Consider the following 23,980-nt stretch of genomic DNA (forward strand, 5'->3'; position numbering starts at 1 on the left):
TATAGTGGTTGATACCGATGAGATCATCACATTTTAGTTTCTATCGTATATACGATCTTGTATGAGGTTTTACCATAGTAAACAATGATGATTTTTCCGTCTTATAAGGGGATGAACTGAACTGACTGAACTGAAAGGTATTAAACTTTCTAAAGTTCACCAAGATTGTAAATGATTTACGGTGAGGATGTCATCCTCTCCGCAGGGGGCGCTTCGAATGACGTCAGATAGAGGTAAGCGTCACCTGGCGGAGTAAAGAGGTAACGCACACTAGGATAGAAAAAACAAACATGGCGACCATCAACGTGAAAACTCGCTTGGACTTCAAGGAAAAGGAGGGCAATTTACGCGAGCTTGCGAAGCGGTTCAGTCTTGAAGAAGTGGAATTATCTGAAAGTGTAGAGATCTTCCGAACGCAGGTCGCTTCAAAACTTGATTGCCCCACGTCGGAGCTAGGTAGGGCGAAAATTATGTATTTTATCATCATGAAGAAGGCAGCTGTTCTATGTTTATTGTCGTCATACAAAAGTTTCTTGAGTTTTAGGAAGTTTTAAGCCATCTAGAAAGATTTTGAGGCATCAGCTAGATATCTGGAAGTAGCTAAGCAGCTGAAAATAGTAAATCTTTATAAATTTAAGAGAAATGGCAACAGATTTGCTTTGGATTCATTTGTTCTTTGCCATTTGAATGTCTATTGATTTGTTGTTGTAATGTTATGCCTTTATTTTGACCTTGAATAAATCAAATGGGCTAGACGTGGTCTCTTGGTCCAAGAAGAGGCGTCTGGCGATGCAATCAACATATGATATGGAGTTACTCACTTTTGTTATTAATTTTGTAGGTGAATCAAAAAGGTTTTCTACTAAAACTAAAAAATATATGCTAACGTTATGTAAAATGTTCCAGAACTCATCTACTGTGGACGCTGCTTAAGAGACAGCAAGACATTAGAGAGCTATGGAGTCACCAAGGGAAGCACTGTGCACGTTCTCAGGAAACGATCAACTGAGAACCAGCAACAACCAGGTACTGGTACTGTTGTTTCAAGCTTACTGCACTTGCAATCGTAACTATCTTACCATAAGGTCTTTTAGTCTTTTGTAAGTGAATTCAAATAGACTTATGTTGACTTTTGAAAATTTGATTATGAGAAACATGGAGATATATAGTGTAAAAAAAAACAAGTAAGATGGTATAATTTTGAGGCAAATTGAGCCTTCCTTTGCATATTTAAATTTCAATGCAATGCATGGCTGATTTTTTTAATGTTCTTGTCTAATGTATAGAAGCAGCTGGAGGAACTGGTGTGAGACAACTCCTGGTGGCCCTACAGTCTGCCCTGCTCAACCCTGCACACAGGGAAATAGTGAGAAATGTTCTGTTTGTATAGTAGAACACGGTAAACCACCAGTAGCTGAAAACCGCATTGCTCAGTACATGTAGCCTGGGTGCCATCCTATTCCTACCGGGGGCTCCTACACTCGCAACCCTAAGAAAATATGCTATTCTTTAGGGTAGCGAATGTATGAGGCCCCGGTAGAAATTCTGGCACCCAGGGTACAGTACACATGACCTTCCAGAAGTGTGATGTGAGCAACAAGTCAGAGGTGATTTGAAGTCGACATCAGCCCGTTCCTATTCAATGAAAGTTGATAGGCCATGCTTCAAAAAGGTCACCTGAGCAACCAGGGACTCAGTTATCTTGAAGAAGACAAGTACTCTGGACTGGTTGAATATTTGGCAAGTCCATCTATGTTGTATGTATTGGAAATAAAGTTCATCATCTTCACACTGAAGGTTATTTTTGAGCTGTATTGATGCTTTCTTTAATTTTGCAGGTGCAACGTGTCCTGAGCAATCCCGTAACAATGGAGAGTGTGATAGCTGCAACACCAGGGCTGGCTTCTGATCAGATAGCACTGGGTTAGTTTTGTTCTTTGTAGTTGTTAACACGTCCAAATGTAATTCATGAGCACTGGTGGCACTGACTTATGTACTATTTTGATTCTTTCAAATTAGGTTAAACTTTCTTCCCAGTGCTTAATCTTGAAATTTGAAAGTCTTTTCTGTCATTGTTAGCCTTGCTGAGAGACGGAGAACTGTTGATGAACCTGGCAGACCCAGCTCAAGTACAGAAGTAAGATTTGTGTATTTCTTTCTTCCTTCATTGTACCTTAAAGTAGTAAATTTCCCTGTTGCTCTAATCCAGTGGATGTTTGATGTTAAATGAATACATGTTGGACTGAAGCTCTGTCTTGAAGACAATCATGCAGGTCACGATTATTTCTCAGCAATGTTGCTCCCTTTCTGAGAACTTGAATGTAGCTAAGTACAATGTAGTAAACTTCCTTTTTGTTCCAATTCAATGGATATTTGATGTTTGATGAATATATGTTGGACAGAGGCTCTGTCTTGAAGCTTTCTCAGCAATGTTGCTGTGCCCTTCTCCACAGATTAGTGGCGGCCCACCCCTGCCTGGTGCAGGCAGCCACCCTGATTGCCACAGCTGTGAATGAGGAGGCAGCGTCAGGGGGAGCCCAGGGGGGGTCCAGCTCCGGTGGAGGGGGCTTGTTTGGGATGGACTCTGAAGAGGAGGATATGGAGACAGCTGACCAGGTAAGGCTGTCCCATGCTGACAGGCTTGACTGCTGTTTTGAAAGGTTGCAGAGTAGAGGTGGGTACCACTATTGTGGCCACCGGTACATGGTACTGATTTAAAAACCAATATTTCTTGCTAGGCCCGGCCCCAAAAAACAACTGGAAAAACATCAGGCCATTGACTGTATCTGGACCTGAATTTCGTGTACCGGTACCCAACCCTACTGTAGTGTAAACCATTTCCTCTCTTCACTACTCCTTACTTGCCTTTTTTTCTTGAAATGATATCCATACATTGTAGAAGGCAGTAAGCTATATTCTGGAACAGAGGGTAATTATTGAACTACCAATCTGGGAACTACTCTTTGTGTTGAGTGTGTCTACCCTGAGACAGTTGTTGTTTGTTACAGGGTGTAGGAGGCAATGACTCCCAGGCTGCCACGCCCAGCCCCATCACACCTGTACAACTGGCCTCTGCACTAGCCACAGCAGCCATGAACATGCAGCCACAAGGGGGACCGGAGGTGCTACAGGTGGGCAGTGAGCAATTCTCTGATGATCAGTAGTTGTGATGTGAAGACTTTGCTCTCAAGTTGATGTGTGGTGTGAGTCGTGCAAAGCTGGAGCCTGTGAAGTGTTATGCAAAGATGGTATGGTTCTATTTACTGTCAATTAATGTTTCATAATGTTCAGTTTAGATGTACTGTAAATACATCCATCTCTGGTGTCTTGCTGTGCATTTACCACGTCTCAGTTCTGGTACCGGTAGCTACTGATACCTTGTGTTATACGGTGGTATGAGGACAGTTGTGTGACTCATAGTCCTGCATGTCGTCTGCTGTACAGAGACCGACTGCTAACACGAGTGGATCTAGTTCTGCCACCACACCCACTAGTTCTACTAACACAGCAGCTGCCAGTGGGGGAGAAGCTGCAGGCTCTCGACCAATGATAACGCAGGACCTGTTCAGTCAGGCCATGCAGCAGGCCATAACGGCTGCCACACAGGTACCAGCTCTACTGGTTGTCACACAGAACATTGCTGGAGTGTGTGGTGTCAGTAATGCATGGTTCCCCATGGCCTGTGGTGCATTGTTAGGTGATGTAGATGCATGTGAATGTGACTTGAACAATTGATGAATCCCAGTTTCCTTCTCTGCAGGCCACCCCACTGTCTTGTTATACCCACTCCTCACTGACACCAGGCTATGACAATCCCTTTCAGCTTCACTGCCACTGCCCTACCTTTAGTTTTATGTCTACAATCCTCTGTTCTGATGTTTTGTATGTTTGTTCAGTCGCAGCTGCAGCAGATGCGTGAGATGGGGATCACGGACGATGCGCTGAGTCTGCGGGCCCTGCAGGCCACGGGCGGAGACGTCCAGGCAGCAGTGGAGCTCATTTTTGGAGACGGTCTATAAAGTCACCTGCAACCATGCAAGACACAAAGACATGAATATTGTTATAACTGTATAAGGCCACGGCAAGTAAATTTTATGGATGACATCCTCTGGAGACTCCAAATTTGATTAATGCCATAGGGCGGGGAAAAAACAAGATGGGTGAAAAAAGATGTCTGATTTTCTCCCTATATTCAAGAAGTGCACAAAGTGACACTAGTGTGGTACTGGTAGGCTGGTATCTGACCAAGTTGGCAACTACATTCATCTCATTGGTCCCACTTTTACAACTATCAAACTAGTTTCACTTCTGCAACTACAGTCATGGCTGCCTCACTACAGTTAGTGCCACTTCAACAAGTACAACACAAGGCTACAACACAACATATTCTCCCATGTTGGTACATGTTGACCATCTCTGTGGGGAAATAATTTCTCTCTTTTTTTTTCAACATCACACATAGATTTATTAATGTGTGTTGATGTCATTCATAAAATGTACATGCTGTGGCCAAACTATGTGAAAGCAAGCTTCCATATATGTTTTAGACTGTTAACAGACTTTATCACAATCTGCAGATGAAGATTGCTTTTGTTTGCCTGTACCATACAATGCTTTCTTTCTTTTTTCCTCAACGATAATGCTGACTTGTGATAAAATGTGTTGTGGTGCATGAAGTTATCCTTATTTTATCACTTCTCTATCTTACAATCGTTGTGCATGAGATCTGAGAAGAGAACAAGCTTGGATCCTTGCTTGGATGGAATGGAAGTAATAAAATTGACAAAGAAAAAAACATGCTTTCTACAAGTCATTGTCTTGGACTATTAATGTCTTTGAAAATAACTAATCTAATGGACTACCGCTCCAAGAAGTCTGCGAAGGAGGCTGATAGATGATGTATTACCTACGCATTTTTTAAATAAAAGTGGTCGAGTGTACATTTCCTGTATATTGTCACCTTCTGAAGGAGTACTGCATCCAAATTCAAATCTTATTTTGTACAACAAGAAGACAATGCCAACCAAATTTTTGTTTGTTTGTCTCAAAATATATCCAATTTTGCTTGCAAAATGCTGTAAGGGGTGTGGATTACCTACTGATGCAATATGACCTTGGGGGTCAAGTGACGCTCTCGAAAATCTTCCGTTGGCCCAGCGACTGTTTCCTTCCTCACCTCAAAATCATTAAAACACAGAATTTTTGTCAATTCACAAAGGTTACATTCCACCTGTAATTCTGATGCCAAAAAGCCCCGCTTGGAATCCGGATGCTTTAATTCTCAGATTTTAGCAAAAACGTTTCTGTTGCCATTTCAGTATTTCGATGGGTAAAATGTGCGTGGGCAGGCCACGATCCTGGATTTCGTCTCATTCTTTGAATAGTATATGATCGAATCGATATCAACGTACAGTACTTCAACATGTATCACAAATACAAAACGTCATTGTCATACGCACCAACTTGATGCTTCAAAAGCGCCGACTAGCAGTTCAAAATAGTATTGCAGCTGCTGGTGCACCTGTGTGCTGCAGTCATGATCTTAATTGCTAGTCGTCCCCACTGATACGTGGCCGTACATTGCCTATCATTTAATATATAAAGACAAGTCAAACTCTACAGCTGGATAAAATTCGGAGATTTAATTCCAGTTAATAGGCGTTTTAATTGACGTTTTTAATTGAAAGAAAGTGTAGACGGTCTTACTAAAATTCAGCCTAATAAAAGCCTTGTTGGGACCTCCCCTCAATGCATGCCCTCTTCAACATGTATCTCAAAACAAAAAGCCTAAAGTTAACAATTTAGTTGACCTTGAAGGCTTGGTGGGGTGTCCCTCTCAACTGGCATCAGCCTCACAGTTGAGCTCCTGGTTCCAAATGATTGCTAACTGGCAGACCCTGGTTCAATCCTAGGTAAGGACATCTCAGTTGGGGCTGCACTTGTCTTTCGGAAGGGACGTATCCCACGTTCAAGGAGGTGCCTCAAGCACGTTGTCTTTCAGAAGGGACGTAGGGCTCCTGTGTTCGAAGAGGTGCCTCAAGCAAGATACAGGGCTAGCAACCCCTCCCTCTCAAAATATACCCTGCTACTGAAACAGCAAGAAAACTTGCTTCCCTACAATGAACATGTATGTGCCACTAGCTCCTGGTTCCAACCGATTGCTAACTGGCAGACCCCAGTTCAATCTTGGGTATGGACATCTCAGTTGGGGCTTCTTTCGGAAGGGATGTAAAACATAGCTTCTTTGTTCAAAGTGCCTCAAGCAAGGTAAAGGGCTTCCTTCCCTGTCAAAATATATCCTGCTACATGTACAATGTACTTTGTTTTCTTATCATCTTCATTTTATTCATAGATAAATTCTTTCAATGGCACTTCACAATTCCTGTCCAGTTGTATAATTCAAGACAGTTGCCAAGCTCTGGAATACAAAATAGCACGTGCCATAATCAATTTCTGGCTTTATCAATTTCTAGATATCTTAAAATTCAGTTACTGAACTTACAACAATATTTATAATGGTAAAGATTGTGATGTGGCATCTTTTAAACTGTAGAGTATAGTTCAACCTCACTGCAACAAAGAACAGTGGACCTGAAGGAAGCTTACTTTGTCAGAACAAGCTATTTTGTACACATTCAAACTACAATTATAATATCTACACTATAAGCTATCTACCGGTAGGTGTAACGTCATCCCTCACAAAAATTTTGCAACTTTATTGAACAGAAACTGCAGTGAACAGTCATTTGCTGCAACATTTGACGCTGAATCCATTTGAGCCTGGAACAAAATCCTGCAGCACTCCTCTTCTACCCATCTGGAGGTCAGCAACATGGGGAATATCTGTGTGGAGAACCAAATATAATAACATGTTAAGTGCTTTTGCCAAACCTCTGTGCTAAAAGAAAAGGGTGAAATTGTAACTACTTCCCTGTCTTTCGAACTTTATAAGAAAGACGTACAAATCCTAGAAATATTTAAAGTGCATGCTAATCAAAAATGTTTCTTTGGGGAATTCCTAATGCATGAATTAAATAACCCACATGTTAATCAGTAACTGAGTAAGGCATTCAATTTTTAGACTCAGAGCTATTTTCTAACACCTTTCTTCGCATCATTGTGAGGATACAACTGTACTTCCTTTCCCTTTATTTCTATGAAATGATTTTTCACCGAAAGCAAGGTGGTGGAACTGACCATCCAGTCTGCTGTGTAGAAACTGGTGTGGGGCCCTGCACGAGTCACATGGATCTGGGTGTGCTTCAGTACTGGGCTCTGGTGCTGTTGAACAGCAAGGACTAGCTGGCCTAGAAATGAAAACAAAGCAGCATGCTTATTGATGACAAACATGACACTCTTGTATTTTGATGCATAGTACTACTGTACTTTTCTAAAGTTTGTGAAATTGCAAACTGTGTCTGTGATTTTAGAGTTGTTTCTTTTGAAAATTATGAAAGTTTCTAAATGAATGTACCCAGAAAATTAGATAAAATTCAGACTTTTGATTGTCTGCTACATGCTAACAAAGTTCTTTCTAATTTGAATTGAAATGAATTATCTAAAGGAAACAAAACAGTACATAAATAAAATGATTTGGTCTACTTTGTGAGAGACTTTTTGGCTTAAGAGACTTTTCAATTTACTATTTGCTGTGATAATGTACAGCAAGATATGTTTCACAAATTTTTTTACCTGTTCCTGTTTCTTTGTGTCAACTGTGTTTCAGTCTCTTCTTCAGTCACTTTTTCATTAGAAGTTATTACATCAAGGCAGTCTGAGGGTTGTAGGATGTCCTCCCTCTCCCTGTGGTTCTGGCTGTTTGTGGCTTGCATAACGGTGCTGGAGGAAGTTATGGCAGCGACATGCTCTACATGAAGAAGATGATTTTGAAGAATTCAGACTCCTTGCAACATAAGAAAAAAAAAAAAAAAAAAAAAAAAATTCTGGAAAGGGATTAAGTAGATTTGGACTACTCTCCAAGCAGAGCTAGGGTTTCGGCTGGTTTTTGACGTGTTTTAGGCGTTTTTGTCATGCCTTCTACTTTGTCATCGTTTTTGTTGTGTAGCAAACCCTCTGCTTGGAGAGTAGATTTGGACTGTAACGCTTTGAAAATTTTGAAGCACTGACAATTGATTGAGCTACCTGAACTATCAGCTGCAAGAGGCCGCTCACTATCTGCAAGGCTAGCTAAGTCTCCCCTCTCTCCAACAGTGTGCCTTCCTTCTGTTACAGAATCTTCTATTATGTCTTCCTAATAGACAAATCATTGTATTCCTTTGCTTGCACATTTCAGGCCTTTCATGAGTGCAAATTCAGTGCTAATCTCATATGACATGTAGTAATGTGCCACAAGTCTTTACAAACCAACAATCCTAGAATCACGGTCTTCAAAAGTATCTCATTAAATGAATTATACTTTTATCAAGTCCGATTACAATTATGTGATTTGACCAATGTTGGCCTTACTGTATCTTTCCTGCGACTTCCTGTAGTTTTCATCCATGCTAGTTTGCCTCTCCTCTCTAGCTCTGAAAGGAAAATAAAGTTTGCAAAAAACAACAACAACAACAGCTGTCAAAAATGAAAGTCTTTTAGTTTATTTATAATGAGAATATCCTGTCCACTTGTTGTCTCGACAAAGCTACATGTAAAGCATCACAAAAATGAAATGCAAGTGTAGGTACAATATCTTATACTAATCGTTCATAACCATAGTATACCAGACAACAGACTAAGAAAATATGGTTGTAACTTGTAGAGAAAGATTCTAAGAACAAGGAGGTTATAATTCCCTATAACCTCCTTGTACAGAATAACACTTTTGGGAGTACTAGTACATGTATCAGACAAGGGGCAGGACATCATAGAATCCACTTCCAACACTTACCAGGATGCAGTTCTGTTGGAGGTAGTACATACATGCCTATTGGCACCACACTCATGCCTCCATGCTGCACAGAGGCATCAACAAAGTCAGCATGGAACATGGACAACCTTTCATCAAGGTAAAGGCTACTCTGGAAGAATCTGAAAAATTCAATGCAAAAATTGATACAAATTTCTACATGCCAATATTGCAATAAGATATTAAGCCAGGAGGATAAGATTGTTAGTGAAACGTTTTCTGCAATTTTGTATATCTTGTCAATATCATCATCACCATTTATCCAGTACCAACCACCTCTCACCAAATGTCAGATCTGAGCATCAGGACCAAGGATAGGGTCGAAAATTTGTTGGAACAAAATTTGTGTTGTCGTTCTCTGTGTTATGTATCAACATGGTCACACAGATGAACTTTCATGAATATAAGTCCAAGAACTGGACTTTGACCAGAAGAAAACCCAAGCCAATATAGCTAGACCCTGAATAACTACGATCAGTACCAACATATGACAGAAATACTTTCAACTCACTCTATTGTGTCTGGACAGTCAGCCTCCACACTGAATAGGAACTTGGCACAGCTCTGGTCTGCAAGTGCACCTTCCTGTTGTACTGAGGGAAACCATTGGCATCGACCAGTGTTAAGATAAGGTCTTGTAAAAATGCCTTTAGAATGTAGAAATTCAGATATAACAACTCTTAGAGTTTGCAGTTGTAGCTTCTGCATGTTACAAAATGAAATCTTCTTACAATAACCCAATCCCATGACATTGCCTACCTCTGCCTAAACATATGAATGCAAAGCAAAAAATGCAAAATGAAACTATTGAAGCACAAATATTGCATGGATATGCAGCCAGTCTCTCATTGATTGAATGACTAATTCTAACGGACTGCCAGGATCTATACTTACACCATGCTCTCACTGTCTCTTCAGGGACACTCCTTGAAAACCATGCTGTGTATTGAGTAAAGACTCCATGTCTGGACCTGCAAAACGCATGCAGCATTGTTACATGGCAGAGATCCCTCTTTTGTAAGAGGGTCTGCATGGGGGTACCTACAACACATAACGCTGAATTCAGAACCCCTACATATTACGCTAAAATCAAGGAAGGCGATTAAGCAAAAATTCTGTCACCTCGCTGTACGAATTGTGTGATTAAGATGGCTTTCCCTACGAAGTACGGGAAATGAAACTAGGCTGCCTTCGTCTTACGTAAAAGAGCATGAAGGCCCTCTTGTAACTCTAAAACTGTGAACATTAAACCGCAAATATTTCCCCTTTTACAGTAACGTTATATTTCTGATATTCCCTGATTTAATTTTCATTTGGCTTGCTTAAATCACACTTCTAGCAGCCCTCCAATATTATGAACGGTGCTTGACAGCAAAAGTTTGTGTTACACCAGGATGCTCCTTTAATAATAATAGTTACACAGACTGGGAAATCAACAGAAAAATTCAGCTTTGGCAAAAAGTGACAAACTGGAACAGTCCTACCTGACCGAAAATTCTACTCTACTCTACTCTTGACTTTCATTTTTCTGCTGTGAGTAGAGCCAAGGAGGTTTATGGTAGAGCCTACCTTTTCATATTGCCAGCGTAGCGCATATGCTGCCAAACTTGGTCTAACTTTCACCCTTGTTCTAAAACTATGGTCTTAATGTGTGTTACATGGCAGGAGAATCCTCTGTAGGGCGAGATTTCAACATGACATTTATAGTCAACATTTTGAACTTGCCGCATTTTTCATCAACATGGACGACAGTCTGGCTTACTTGAATGTTCGTCTAAATAGCGAATCACAGAATAGCTGTATTCCACAACAGCCAATCAAATAGGCGCATTTTTTGCTCTTAACCAATCAGGTTACAGTAAGGAGTGAGAGGCAGATCACCGTTGTTGAACCGTTCCCAGAAACCTTTGTGGTTCCTGACGGAGAAATATGGAGGCTGGCAGGACGATGCCGCCTTTCGGGAACTTGTAGTTATAGCAGCGACAAGTAAAGCTGCGGAGACCTACCCTTGCTAGTAACGGCGGAGGGAGTTACATTTGTGAGTATCGTAACCTAGATGTTCTAAGTTTTACGTAGTTGAGGGAGGATATCGGCGGAAGTTTGTGTCGCGACGCCGGGCCCGCCATCTTGAGTTCATTGTTTTTCCTGCAGTGCGTGGTGCGCAGATGTGCGGCGTGGCGACCAGACATCTGTCACGACAAACTTTGCTTTCTTCTGAACCTTGTTGTACAACAAAGCCAGGCAGTGTAGGGAAGTCCTGAACTAACTGTAGGACGTACCACGTGCATGTTTCTGGAACTAGCGAGTATATTTTTCATCGATCTAGTCAAATTTGTAGTTGTAAGTTCTTTTAGATTATAGTACACTTCAACTCAAAAATCTTCGGTGTCAAAGTAGAAAAACAATATTTTCTTAAGACAATTGTGTATAATTGACTGTGAACAACAGCCATTATATATCTTAGATGTCACGTCGGGCGTATAACAGTGTATATGAAATGTTGAGGCACAGAAAACTTCAGTAGCTCATGACACATAACCACACTAGAGATACATGTACTTAGTGGCAGTTGCAACTTGCAACTCTAAAAGCAGAGCCTGACTTTTGTATGTTGTGCATTATACGATGGCCGGCTAGTCTTCTTAAGTGATAACGACTTCGAACGTGCCTGCCCTTTGCGTGGGAATATGGTCATGGTGGTCTCCCGCAGACCGGGTTCCAGCTCTATACACAACGATCCAAAGAGGCATAAATTTGATTTGAAACATCCAATGAATATCCAGTCCTTTAAGCGTCTACTGTAAATTAATTTAACGCAGAGAGGAAAGTGTTTTCAGTTAGCGGTAAAAGTAAGCTTAGTTATGTGGAAGACAAAGTTACCCCCCTGCAAGTCGATTCACCACAGAATGGTTTCACCCACCCAAGTCCCCTGTCTGTGTAATCTGTCATGGCATTCGCCACCAAGACATGTCGCGTTAAGAGGATACCTCAACCCTAGATTTATTATAACCTAACAATAGTAACATAAACCATAATTATAACGGCAACAATGAAAATTTAACTACAAGCAGTGATTTGTAAGAACTTCTGAAGTTCCGCCTAAGAATATGTTCAAAGACTACTCACTAGTCCCATTATATGCCTAAGAATTTGGCGTCATGGTGGTGTAATGGCAGGGTGTTTGGCCTAGAATGCAGGGTCCCCTGACTAGTCTCGTTGACATTGTGCCCTTGGGAAATGCACTTTACACGAATTTTGTTCCTTCATTCAGTTCCTATCTTGGGTTAGGGACGTCCCTCGGATAGGACGTTAAATGGAGGTACAGCACTGTGTTTGAGGAGGGAGCCATACCTCGAGCGCGTAAAAGATCGCGTAAAAGAACCCGCCACACTTATTGAAAACAGAATGGCCCTTCCCCAGTGTTTCCGCCAGAGGGGCGTCTTCCCGTCAAATGACGGCCTTATGTCGCTTTGGACGGCCTGAACTCAGACATAGGCCGTCCTCTTAAAAAAAAAAGACAAACTAAATGCCGAGAAATCGGGAAAAAAATACGAGAGGTCGGCATAATTTCTTTGTTTTCTTTGTTACTGCGGGCGTGGGGACGCTCTATATCGTTAGACATTCACACTCTTTTGTTTGTTGCTATTGTTAAGCTTGCGAAGAATCGATGTCGGTGCCTTTGGCATACGGTGATCTCATTAAAAACCCGTTTTTCAAGACTCAATCGAAGAAAGTCATCGAAGAAAACAAGGAAAAGCGTAAACAAAACAAGAATTTCGCCCGTGCATTTCAGCCTCTACGTCGTGATTTGCCGCGATTCGCCATCATTTCTGACCGTATTCGACACAATATATATTCCTTTGAATGTTTTAAGGGGGAAATTCTCCATATGTACCGTAGATAAGTCGTTTTTTTCGCTATGAATTCACATGTCATGACGCCCGCTCGAGTTGCAACCTGTCCCGTCCCGGGCCGTCCGCCATGTTTTTAAGCTCATTGATATGCAAGGTTCTAAGCGCTGATTGGTCCGCGTCATAAAACCTGTGCTCTGATTGGTTGACGGCAAGATGTCACGTGACCACAGAGCGGGAAAACCCCTTTTACACTTCAGGCCTTTCTGGTCAATATGTAGATCGCATTTTGTGACGATTGAAGCAGTATATTATAGCGACCTCCGTAACAAATTGATTTTGAAAAATTAACAAAGTCTTTTCAGATCACAACATTCAGTTACTTTTCCTTGTCAATTAATTTTCGCAGTACGGTCAATTAATTTTCGCGGTACGGTCAATTAATTTTCGCGGTACGGCCCTCCCCAAGTGGACGGCCTCTCAGTCGCGGTCTGGCGGAAACACTGCCCTTCCCCTTATGCCATGAGGCGTTTACCAGGTAGGGAATACAAACAACGAACGAACCGAAAGTTCAACAGAGCTGTGCAGCTACAAGATTTTTAACTTTAAGGGGCTTTAGTGCATAGTTGTCTTCGCCGACATGGCTTGTTGTGTGTCACTTGGCTTTCGGTTACAATGAATTATGTTTAGTACAGGCCTACGGTAAATGTAGAAATGTTCGCAGTGGTTTTATGTTCGCAGTTTTCGCGCCGACCATTTCACTGCGAACTTAAAACCACTGCAAACATTTTTTTTCCGATACTGTAGCAGTATGTGACTATAGCGCTGCCGCAAACTTAAAACCACCGCGAACACTCCATTTTTGCCCTAGCGCGAAATAAAAACCATGTGAACTTAAATGCATTTACAGTATATCCATAGGCTAGATGCCATCCTAGTTAGTTTTCTTTGGTACCAGTTGTGGGGAGTATGGAAGTAGAGGAAAACTAGATAGGATGGCACCCAGGTAACTATAACTAGTTGAAGCGTCAATTTTTTGTTAGCACTGTAAATCCCTTTAAGTTCGCAGAGATTTAATTTCGCGGTAGGGAGAAAATGGAGTGTTCGCGGTGGTTTTTAGTTCTTGGTTGAAACAAGGGGATTGGTTGGCAGAACATAGAACAAGTATTTTCGTGGTGGTATTCAGTTCACGGTGCATGCATTGAAGAGGAAAACTGAACATTAGACCACTGAGAACATACCTGACTTTTGTGAATGTCCTAAAGTAAAGGATCACATGGTTCAAGCGAACAATAACATCAAAGACGTGATATATTGCATCTGGTATCAAATGTTTTGATGTGTTCTGTCTTTCCCTTTCACATTCTGACATTGTATGTGATCTTGTTCTTCAGCTTGAATTGGAGAGGGAAGTAGTGTATGGAGCGCAAACGAATGGACTGTCCAGCATTGCCGAAGGGGTGGAAGAGGGAGGAGGTTACGAGGAAGTCCGGGTTGTCAGCAGGAAAGTCAGATGTCTACTACTATAGGTACGGTGGCAGCTTTTACTGTTCAAACACTTAAGTCTTAACAGCAACATGATTCTGGCTTCATATCACTTTGTTTTGATTGTAGAAATGACATATTTATGGTAGACAGTGAGCTACTGCACGGGAGAGTAAATTAATTACAGTAATTACAGTAAAGGTATTCTCCAAGCAGAGGTTCGGCTCCAGTTTGTTTTTTTATGCCTTTTGGCTTGGCAACATAAAGATAACGGGACAAAATAGAAAGCCAGACAAAAACACCTAAAATTTTTAGGTGTTTTTAAAGATGTCAAAAACAAACCGGAGCAGAATCTCTGCTTGGAGTGTAGAGTAAAGATATTGATATGGTGTTTCAAAATCCTGTTCCTGAAAATACCAGTCCCATTACTCTATTCCACCCTCATTATAGCATGCCCATACATTTAGCTGGATCACATTTGATATATATCATGTAAATTTGATGTTGAATGACGAGGAATGTTTTCTTTTTCAGCCCGAGTGGGAAAAAGTTCAGAAGCAAGCCCCAGCTTGCAAGATACCTGGGAGATACGTTCGACTTAAGTTGCTTCGACTTCCGAACGGGAAAGATGTTGTCTTCAAAAGTCAACAAGAACAAGAAGGTTGCATCGAGGGCGCTGGACTCCAACAAAGTAAGATGGCTATTATATACTCATTTGCATAGGAAATATTTGCATGGCAGAAGCTCCTAATTGATGCAGGCACATGGGGTGATCTTTTGCTCAGTGTAAACTTGTAAAAGCTCCTCTCCGTGAAAAATGTTGTGAAATGTTAAAAATTTTGAAGTGGATGGGCCTGTACAAAGTCTAAGCTTTCGAATTTTGAAGAAAAAAAAAGATTTTTGGTTATCTTTGGGGTCTCAAATGACCCCTGTTATGAACTGGTCTAGGTCAGGTCAGCTGGAATGGCCAGGGGTCAAAAGCTGGCACTGCTGTGATTTACAGATTCATTGTCTTGGAGAATTCTGTTTTGTGAACACTTTTCAAACTGTACTCTTTCTTTGGACATGAGATAGAGCGGGTTCCTTTGTTAGTTGTTATATCATGGAACACTGGTAGATTATGACACATCAGATTCCAGTACTAAGTGGTGTGTGCCCTATAATCAAGTACAAGCATGTCAGCTGACTATCCATTCCATCATGTATTCTCCATTCTTTCATCAAATCTGAAGTTGTATGTTAACTAGTTAAAATAATACTGGTTATTGAGATTGAATTTAAATGTTTAACGACAGCATTACCAGTGTAAGATTTCCCTATACCTTACCTGTACAGAAGTATGATGCCAGCCTGGTGCTGCCCATCAGACAGACGGCGTCCATATTTAAACAGCCGGTCACACATGTGCGCAGTAAGGCCAACAAGGGCAGCGAGACGAGAAACGACCCCAAAAGTGCGAATCAAGAGCAGCCCAAACAGGTCAGTGTCTCATGAGTGATTTCAAATGTTACTTGGCTCTCATATGTCATTTCTGTCTCCAATAGGGAAAAGCAGACCATCAGAAAGTTACATATTGGTTTGTGGTGAAAATTTTATTGCAAAAAATAACGCTCAAAAGGTAACTTTGCTATTTGATGACATGTGTAAATGGCATATTTTGTTGTGGTAATATGAAGATTTAACAAACAGAAAAACAAGTATTGTCATTTAATTTTTGTTGACGCAGCGTTGGATTTGAAGATGATTCACACATGACAGACTTATGTACCACACAGCCTGTTGTTGCAGCAACATTGAAACTGTTATTGGATGATATCCCCAAAAGTTTTTCTTGGATATCTGTCATGTCTTTAACATTAAGTATAAAAAGAGATGTAGGTTCTTGATATACATGTACATGTATCACCCCTGCCTTGTGGTCTGAACTGACCACTCCTGCCCAAAGATGACCAGTCATAGTTGTAAGTCATAGTAGGAGTATTATGATTATGAATGAGTCAGAATGACTGATCTCACAGTTGGTCTGATTTATTCATTACACATTGGGATTCACACACCCCACCCCACTTGGAGCCGTATTCGGACCATTCATACAAGGATTCGCAAATTGGGATCAATCCCTTGCTTGGTGAATCCTGGTTCACGAAGCCTGGTATATACGGGTCCTATTTATTCCCCATTATTGCCAATGGATCCAAGGCCATGTAACTTTCTGATGATAGGGAATACATTTATATAGCGCTGACAAAAGTGCCCTTAACCTTTATGACATATTTTTTGGCCTTGGCTCTGCTGGTATTGCAGTTGTGGGCAAACGTGGAACATTGGGTTAATAAATCCACAATCCTCTCTGCGAGATGGACTCTCCTTAAGGCTGTATGGGGATTCACTGTCCTTTCTTTGTCTGCAGATGGGCCCTAAGTCTGGCATGACACCAAAGTCCGCTAGGCCTCCCCCTGTGATCTCTGATTCCTCCAAGTCAGAGACTGCAGAAAAAGGCAGTAGTGACCCAATTTCACATATATCCCAGGTGCGTCTTTATCATCAAGTCTAATTTAAAATCATTCTTGAATAACCAGAGTTGAGTGTTGCTGCAACACAGTACCATATTATTCTAAAGCTCTAACATGTTTTAGTTAAAGCATATGGTACACTTGACCAACTAACATTTTTTATCTCCTTTTTTTATAATTATGTAATGTCTTTTGATGGCTACTATTTTGTAATTGTTGATTAATGCTGTAGTAGAAACAATTGGAAAATGGTAGCCATCAGAAAACCGGAATAAACTAAAAGGTAATGCAGACTTTTGGTATTAACAAGCACTGTAGCAAAATTATTTCTGTAGTAACCTGAATTATGTTATTGAGCTAACATGTCTTTGTTTCTTTGCAGAACAGAAGCTCTGGTTTTGGCATATGTTTTACAGTTGTAGGAGGTACCGCAGATAACACAAAGAGGAGATGGCTAGCTAAACGAAGAGTTTTAAGTAATACAATAACAATGGTCTTGTATCCTTCATCAGTTTCACATTTTTTCCTCCACTTAGTTATTCTGGGAAAAGCGTCTTCAGGGAATGAATGCTTGTGACATTGCAGAGGAAGTCATCAAGAACATGGAGTTACCCAAGAGCTTGGAAGGTCAGTGGGCCCATTTACAAAACATGCAGTGATGCCTCCTATCAGATCAACACAAAAGTGCATCAGAATAGACATTGTATTTTGTATGCAATCTTCTGTATTTATCATGTTGGGTGTTATTGATATATCATGGTCTCCTGTCATTCATGTGAGTTCAGAATTTTGAAGAAATAACCTTTTTCCCAACACAGGTTTGGGACCAGGCTGGAATGATGAGACATTGTTACAGAGTATTGCCTCCAGTTTGCACCTTAGTAACACCCCTATCACAGGACAGACCACAGCACCATCCACTGTAGAAAAGAACCCAGCAGTCTGGCTTAACACTGGTATGTAGTGCAATCAAATGTGTATGGAGACATAGCCAAGTTTCTTCATTTCTATCTATTGGTCATAAGAAGATGTAGTCTTTGAAATTATCTGTCCTTGTAAACAATAGTATTTGCCGGATTAGTGTTAGGGATGGATTGAAGTCAACAAAAATTCATAAAATTTTTGAAGTTTTATTATCCATATGTCATGTAAATACCTCCTTCTCTCTGTATTTTCATATTTACTTGTAGACCAACCATTGATGAAACCATTAGTGGTATCAGATGAGGACATTAGGAAACAGGAAGAGCGTGTTCGGCAGGCCAGGAAACGGCTGGAGGAGGCCATCGCTGGGAAATATTTACACACGAACAAACACGTTGAGTAGTCATAGGTGAGTGCTGTCTGCCCACAGATTCTCATACAGGATTTGTGACTTAACAGTGCTGGAATTCTTTGAGGAGTCATGTTTATGAAATGACACTAATGTGTCTCTGTCTTACATGTATTTAATACATTCCTGCTTGTACAGTTACTATTAAGATATGCATGTTGGGGACCATTCAGAAGGAGTTTAAAACAGATAGGTTTGGGGTAGCTCTTACTGGGGCGTTTATTTTTTAATCCCATGTTTGGTAAAACTGGACATAGGTAAGAAGACTACAAAGTTTCTTGACAATTTGGATAAAGACAGAGACATAACTATAACCATGATAACTGCATGTTATGGATTTGTATTCCTTGTGATTTATTTCAAGTTATCGTTAGAAATTCAATTGTCTCATAGTCTGCAGATTACAGGATATTATTTGGATTTTTTATGTTGCAGTGAAGATTAGAAAGACATTGGTGGCATTCATACAATTTATCAATTTATTCCAGTCTTTTTCTGTATCATAATCAGAGATAGACGTGTTATGATAAGATAACTAGACGCTGTGCTGCTTTACAGACATGTTAGATCTGCCTTAGGTAATTGGACTTGCTAGACAAATCTGAATTTGCGCATACACATTACAAAATAATTGTTTGTAGCTGTAATAGTCTGCATCGGTAGGAGATGAAAATCACGTCTTAATGTATTTCCCATGTCTGGAAAGTCCTGATACTAGTTACCTGATGGTGTTATCAGTGTTTGTTTAGGCACCAGATCAGTGATCAGACCTTAGTCAACATGTTGTGTCTGGGTGGGGTGAGATGTCCACAGTAGCAGTGCTAGGTCATCGGTGGAATTCTAGCCTGGTTGAACTGTAGCTTGGCTCCTGTGCCAGATTTGTCCCCAAATATTTGCCTTGATATGGTGGTGTATAGTCAAAAATCCACCCCTCCGACACAAGTTCCGCAGCACTGTGGAGTTAGCATGAGGTCAGCTTCGGCATCGATTATTGTCACAGACTATGGCTTACTTCATTGAATGATTGATCTTCAGAGTCTTTTTCTACCACAGATAAGGACATACCTTTGGTGTGTTGATCCTGAAAATCAATACCTTTTGAAAATGATGAAAATTAGGGATTTTTTGTTTGCAATTTAAGTAGACATCAGCAAATATTGTGTAGTTGTGTTGGGACTGAGTATTACTAGTATTTTCAGTATAGATCTTTGCTACATGGGACCTAGTCGGTGCAGTCTGACATAAAATTCTCAGTTGATTTTTCTTTATTGGCCTTCTATTACATCTGCAAAGCAGTGTCTGGTTGAACTGGAAGGTAGTCTCAATCCAAGTGAAGGGTGAGTTTTAGGTGTGTCCTTAAAAAGTGTAAGATGTAGTGTGAAATGTCAGTTATGTCACTAGTTGCATGAATGGTGATGATTGTCTCCACTGACACCCGACATTGTGCACCAAGCAGAACTTTAGGTCTGTGCAGTTCTTGAGACTACACTCAACAAAAATGGTTACTGTAAATGCATTTAAGTTTGCATGGTTTTTATTTCGCGCTAACGTAGAATGGAGTGTCTGTGGTGGTTTTAAGTTTGCGACAGCGCTATAGTCGCATACTGCTACAGTATCAGAAAAAAATGTTCGTGGTGGTTTTAAGTTTGCGGTGAAATGGTCGCCGCGAAAACCACAGCAAACATTTCTGCATTTACAGTATATCTTAGTGGGCAGAGATATATCCAAGTCATCCAAGTCAATACATTTACATTGCCAGTGGTGGCTTGGATCAATTGTCAGACTTGAGTTGTGAGGTGATTTGGACAGGTGCCATCAGAGAATAGAGTCTTACTGCATATGCTGACAATACAATACTTTTTAAGATTCAACATCAATCTTGTCATGAAGTGATCTGTTTGCCAGGGTTTTGCTAACATAGCAATGTTTTCTTCTAAATCTTTAATCTGTATGTGCATTTTCATGATAGGAAATGAATGTATCCGAATGTGTATGTGTGTATTGATGCTAAGAAGGGCTCTTCTGCATGTTATCCTGTGTTGTATAACATCATTAGTCCCGCTTCATTGCTATGCAATCCCACCGACCACAGCCAATTGTCTTGTAGCTAGAGCCAGACAGAGTGCACATACAGTGTATACCACACAAGGGGCTGAATCTTTATTTTCCTTTCATTTGATTTCTGCCAACTCATTATCATACATCAAAGAATAACTACCTGTCCTCTGATCAAAGTAAAACTCCATTTGGACATGTGTGTTTGCTTGTTAAAGATTAACTGGTAACCTTGAATGGTAAATGCATGATCAAAGAACAACTATGATACAGTCGAGTACAAACAGATTTCTCACCTGCTGTCAGAAACCACCAACACACAGGACAAAGTCTAAAACAACAGCCTTGCATGTTACATATAGCATGTCTGACTAAGATGTTTGAAACTTACATTTCAGCCAATGGGCATCATCACATGGCCTGAAACTGTCACACAGCCACACCTTTTATTGAGTTTTACTGGCTAATATATTATGTTATTGGGCCAAAGTACACTTGGCCTACAGACTCTCCTACACACCACTTCCTTATGATGACTAATTCTAGATATATGGAAGAGATAGCAGAATATATGAGGGGTAAATGTGAGATGTCAAGGTTTAACTTGGTCACATTCTGAATATGATATGGAAAACAGCAATTTCAAGTGTAACATGCTAGTGTGGGTTATTAATCTACTGTTAAGGTCAACCACCTGTGGTGATATGAACACATGCATTTGTAATTCAAGCACCCATTCCAGAAAGCTGCTACATTTCACATTATCAGCTTCAAATTTTGTTTGTTATTGGTATAAAATCACAAAGTAGTAGTCATTCTGAAGTCTCATAGGACTATGGATTAATACAGATTCTACAGTACACTATGTACTTATCATTTTTCAATATTGTGTAATATGATTAATCCAAGATTCAGAACTGTTTGGCAGAGTTGTCACAGTTTCAAACACTTTGATTTGGTTCCGGATTGTAAAGTATTTTTCTTTAAAACTAAAAGAAGAAATATGTTTTTAAGTGTGACTCCGTCTCATTAGTTGTTTTCAGTTGTTTGTTGCCTAATCTCAAGAACCAGATAGTCTGGAGGTCAGTCTGAATCACATTATGACCACCACCGATGTGTCAACAAGCAAACAAACACCTTATCACGCCTTTGTCTTCACTTTATTTGCATCAATTTATAGTTCGTGGTTAAAAACCTGCTGATCGACAAATCTTGCTTAGTGTCACTGACTAAAAGTAGTGGATCCTACTTGAAACATCTGACCTTTTCCAAAATCATATCCAGTTGCTTGAGTAACTGCTATTTGGCGTATCTTATTACCTGGATGTCTAACCTTCATGGACGAAACAGCTTATCAGTTACGTGCAACAAAGTTCTGTTTGTCTGACTCATAGATTGTCCATGCTAATGGGTTTGTATTGAGTGTCAGTCTTCAAATATGTGTCTTCTTTATTCATTGGTAGAAAATACTTCAACCTGCTCTGTTTCAGTTTTCTTTTTGTACCAAATTTGTATCAGCATTGGGTTTACTAGCTAGCTTTGCAGCAGGGAGAAGTGCATTTTGTCAAATATTTGGCATTCTTTAGATAATGTAGTGTAGAAGCACTTCATTAAATCAGCTATGTAGGGAATAATCTAACACAAGAGTGTAAGTTACAATAAGTGTATCTTCACATATACGTTTTTGTACTTTGTACAAGTGTTAGATATTTATGAAGATGTGAAAGTGAAATTTTATTTCCTTCCCTTGCAGGAGATGCTGATAACCACATCCACACCACAGACCAACATGTACTTGATGGGTGTCATACCAGCCTCTCCACACCATTGTTACGTCTTCTTATACCTTTCTGTTATATCATCCTGAGGTTGATCAGTGTTGAACACAACATGGAACAAACTGTTTTGACCAGAGTAATGCTACGAGTCACACACATCATTCATGGTGTAATGTAAAGAAATACAGAAGTACTGTATCAGTTCATAGAAGGGCAGACTTTATGGGAAACATGTAAGCATGTTCTGCACGATATCACGCTTATACAAAAGGCTTGTGACAAAATATTGTAAATGTAGCTTGTTCTGCTGCACTGATGTCTGCACTTCTCTGTCATGTTGGACTGTAAGTTTTAACTCAGAATGTCACAAATCCTAGAGGAAATCCATGATTACCGACATTTTTCAGTGCTGTGGTGCTATGAATGCGATACAAGGTAATACATGATATATGCTAATATTGTTTGATGCCAGGAAGTGAAAAAATAAGAGACAGTCTCTGTTTCCAGTACATGACGGCGTGCTATTTAAACTGAAGGAGAAAATTCAAGTTCGTTTAAGAAATGATAACAAGGTCATTTGAGTTCATTCCTTTTTACTCTTATCATGTTATCATGCAGTGCTGCCCACCAGCTACAGCTTCACAAGTTGTCCATGTATTTTGAAATATGGGATGTCCTTTTTCAGCCATTTTTATGGGCATTATCACAACTTGTACAAGTTTTCATGGTCACATTGTAATTGTATGAAGAAGGGATATTGTAAACTATGAGTGCTGGAGATGCAGTGCAGGTGTTTACTTTACCACCCATCATGATTAGTTCTAAGCAGAAAAGTTGATGCATGTCCAAATTCTCAGGAACCAACTTGTTTTTGTGGTGATATTGATGATAATGACATTGGCCTTTTATAGCAGGATGTTGACATTTACTGGGTGGTTTCTGTAAACAACTTGGCTCTCTCACCAGACTACGACATACAAGGGTGTGTACCGGCTTTTGTCTGAAGGGCGTTTGTAGGTCATGTCCATCCTGGTTGTGTGCACTTGGAAGAGTCAGGCCTTCATACTGTAAATTTGGTTATTTTTGCAGTGGTTTTATTTTGCGGTAGGAGGGAAAGGGAGGTTTTTGCAGTGTTTTAAATTCACTGTTAAAACAATTATGTAGTACAGTATTCATACAAAGGAGACATATTCAGAGTGTCGTGAATTTACGGTGTAGAGGTCATTTTGAAAACCGTGAAAATAAAACCATTGCAGAAGTTTCACAGTTTATAGTATTTGGATGAGTATTATGTGACTGAACTTACAGATACAAAATCAAACTTCCCTGACTGCTTCCAGCGTAGCAGACAATCCTTGCATCATACTCACCCTATATTGACCAGGTCGTCACGTTCTGTCAAATTCATCTTAAAAGGGTATCACAGATGGGAGAGCATCCTTTTTACAAGTATTGTTGGGCAGATGGCACCCCTGTACAGTTATTTGGTAACTCATGTCTCAGTTTAGTCCTCCTACGTAGGATATCCTTAGGTGCATACAGTAGCACTGCCACTGTACTGACAGTTGTTAGACATTGCTGCATTTATCAGCTGTAGGTGTTGAAACATAGGCAGCCTCATGTACATGTATATTACCTGCAGGCATGTTATGGATAGGTTGCTTGCTGAGGAAAGGGACCTGAAGAGAAGACATTCAGACATTACTTGTATATCAAACTTTCTATTTTTCCAGTGTTTAAATCTTGTAGTTGTAACAATAGATAGTGTTCTTTAATGTTGTATAGTTGACATTCTTGTCTGACTTTTTGTATGTTTGTTGGATGGATGAGAGAGGGCTGTGTTTCAAGTGCCTTTAGTAACTAATGACCAGGAAGAATTCTATTTGATGTTGTATTGTGGTCATATCTGTCTTTAGAAATATACCATCATTCCAAAAAATAAAGAATTGTCAACTAGTCTATTGCATGGATAAGTACCAAGTGAAGAAATTTACTTGTTACAGCAAAATAAGTACAGGATTGTCTCGGGGTCAACCCTTTGATTTGAGACTGACTTAAAT

At 40.2% G+C, this 23,980-nt stretch overlaps 3 protein-coding genes across 5 annotated transcripts; 2 read left to right on the top strand and 1 right to left on the bottom strand.

The window, feature by feature from the left end:
- The first annotated feature begins 62 nt into the window (after positions 1 to 62).
- On the top strand, positions 63 to 5,749 carry LOC136428336 (ubiquitin-like protein 7). Of its 2 annotated transcripts, XM_066417773.1 has the most exons (9): positions 63 to 456; positions 907 to 1,026; positions 1,287 to 1,366; positions 1,839 to 1,923; positions 2,080 to 2,137; positions 2,454 to 2,616; positions 3,009 to 3,131; positions 3,445 to 3,606; positions 3,897 to 5,749. In XM_066417773.1, exons 1-9 carry the CDS (start codon positions 291 to 293, stop codon positions 4,017 to 4,019), a joined length of 1,080 nt encoding a protein of 359 aa, XP_066273870.1. In that variant the 5' UTR covers positions 63 to 290; the 3' UTR covers positions 4,020 to 5,749. The 2 variants fall into 2 exon arrangements, with proteins under 2 accessions (XP_066273870.1, XP_066273871.1); XM_066417774.1 differs by lacking the exon at positions 3,445 to 3,606 and having other exon boundaries at positions 70 to 456.
- A 570-nt stretch (positions 5,750 to 6,319) lies between these two features.
- LOC136428338 (uncharacterized) lies at positions 6,320 to 10,676 on the bottom strand. Its single transcript, XM_066417777.1, has 9 exons — positions 10,475 to 10,676; positions 9,800 to 9,876; positions 9,417 to 9,498; positions 8,888 to 9,027; positions 8,467 to 8,528; positions 8,143 to 8,251; positions 7,693 to 7,867; positions 7,198 to 7,307; positions 6,320 to 6,843 (listed from the first exon to the last, which is right to left on the bottom strand). The coding sequence occupies exons 1-9, from the start codon at positions 10,498 to 10,500 to the stop codon at positions 6,743 to 6,745; spliced, it is 882 nt and encodes a 293-aa protein (XP_066273874.1). The 5' UTR covers positions 10,501 to 10,676; the 3' UTR covers positions 6,320 to 6,742.
- A 115-nt stretch (positions 10,677 to 10,791) lies between these two features.
- On the top strand, positions 10,792 to 23,700 carry LOC136428337 (methyl-CpG-binding domain protein 2-like). Of its 2 annotated transcripts, XM_066417775.1 has the most exons (9): positions 10,792 to 10,943; positions 14,151 to 14,285; positions 14,776 to 14,932; positions 15,577 to 15,720; positions 16,652 to 16,771; positions 17,291 to 17,381; positions 17,573 to 17,710; positions 17,945 to 18,087; positions 21,896 to 23,700. In XM_066417775.1, the coding sequence occupies exons 2-8, from the start codon at positions 14,176 to 14,178 to the stop codon at positions 18,079 to 18,081; spliced, it is 897 nt and encodes a 298-aa protein (XP_066273872.1). In that variant the 5' UTR covers positions 10,792 to 10,943; positions 14,151 to 14,175; the 3' UTR covers positions 18,082 to 18,087; positions 21,896 to 23,700. The 2 variants fall into 2 exon arrangements, with proteins under 2 accessions (XP_066273872.1, XP_066273873.1); XM_066417776.1 differs by lacking the exon at positions 16,652 to 16,771.
- Positions 23,701 to 23,980: the final 280 nt, after the last annotated feature.

This window comes from Branchiostoma lanceolatum, chromosome 2 (genome assembly GCF_035083965.1).
Source record: "Branchiostoma lanceolatum isolate klBraLanc5 chromosome 2, klBraLanc5.hap2, whole genome shotgun sequence".
In the NCBI taxonomy this organism is placed as follows: domain Eukaryota; kingdom Metazoa; phylum Chordata; class Leptocardii; order Amphioxiformes; family Branchiostomatidae; genus Branchiostoma; species Branchiostoma lanceolatum.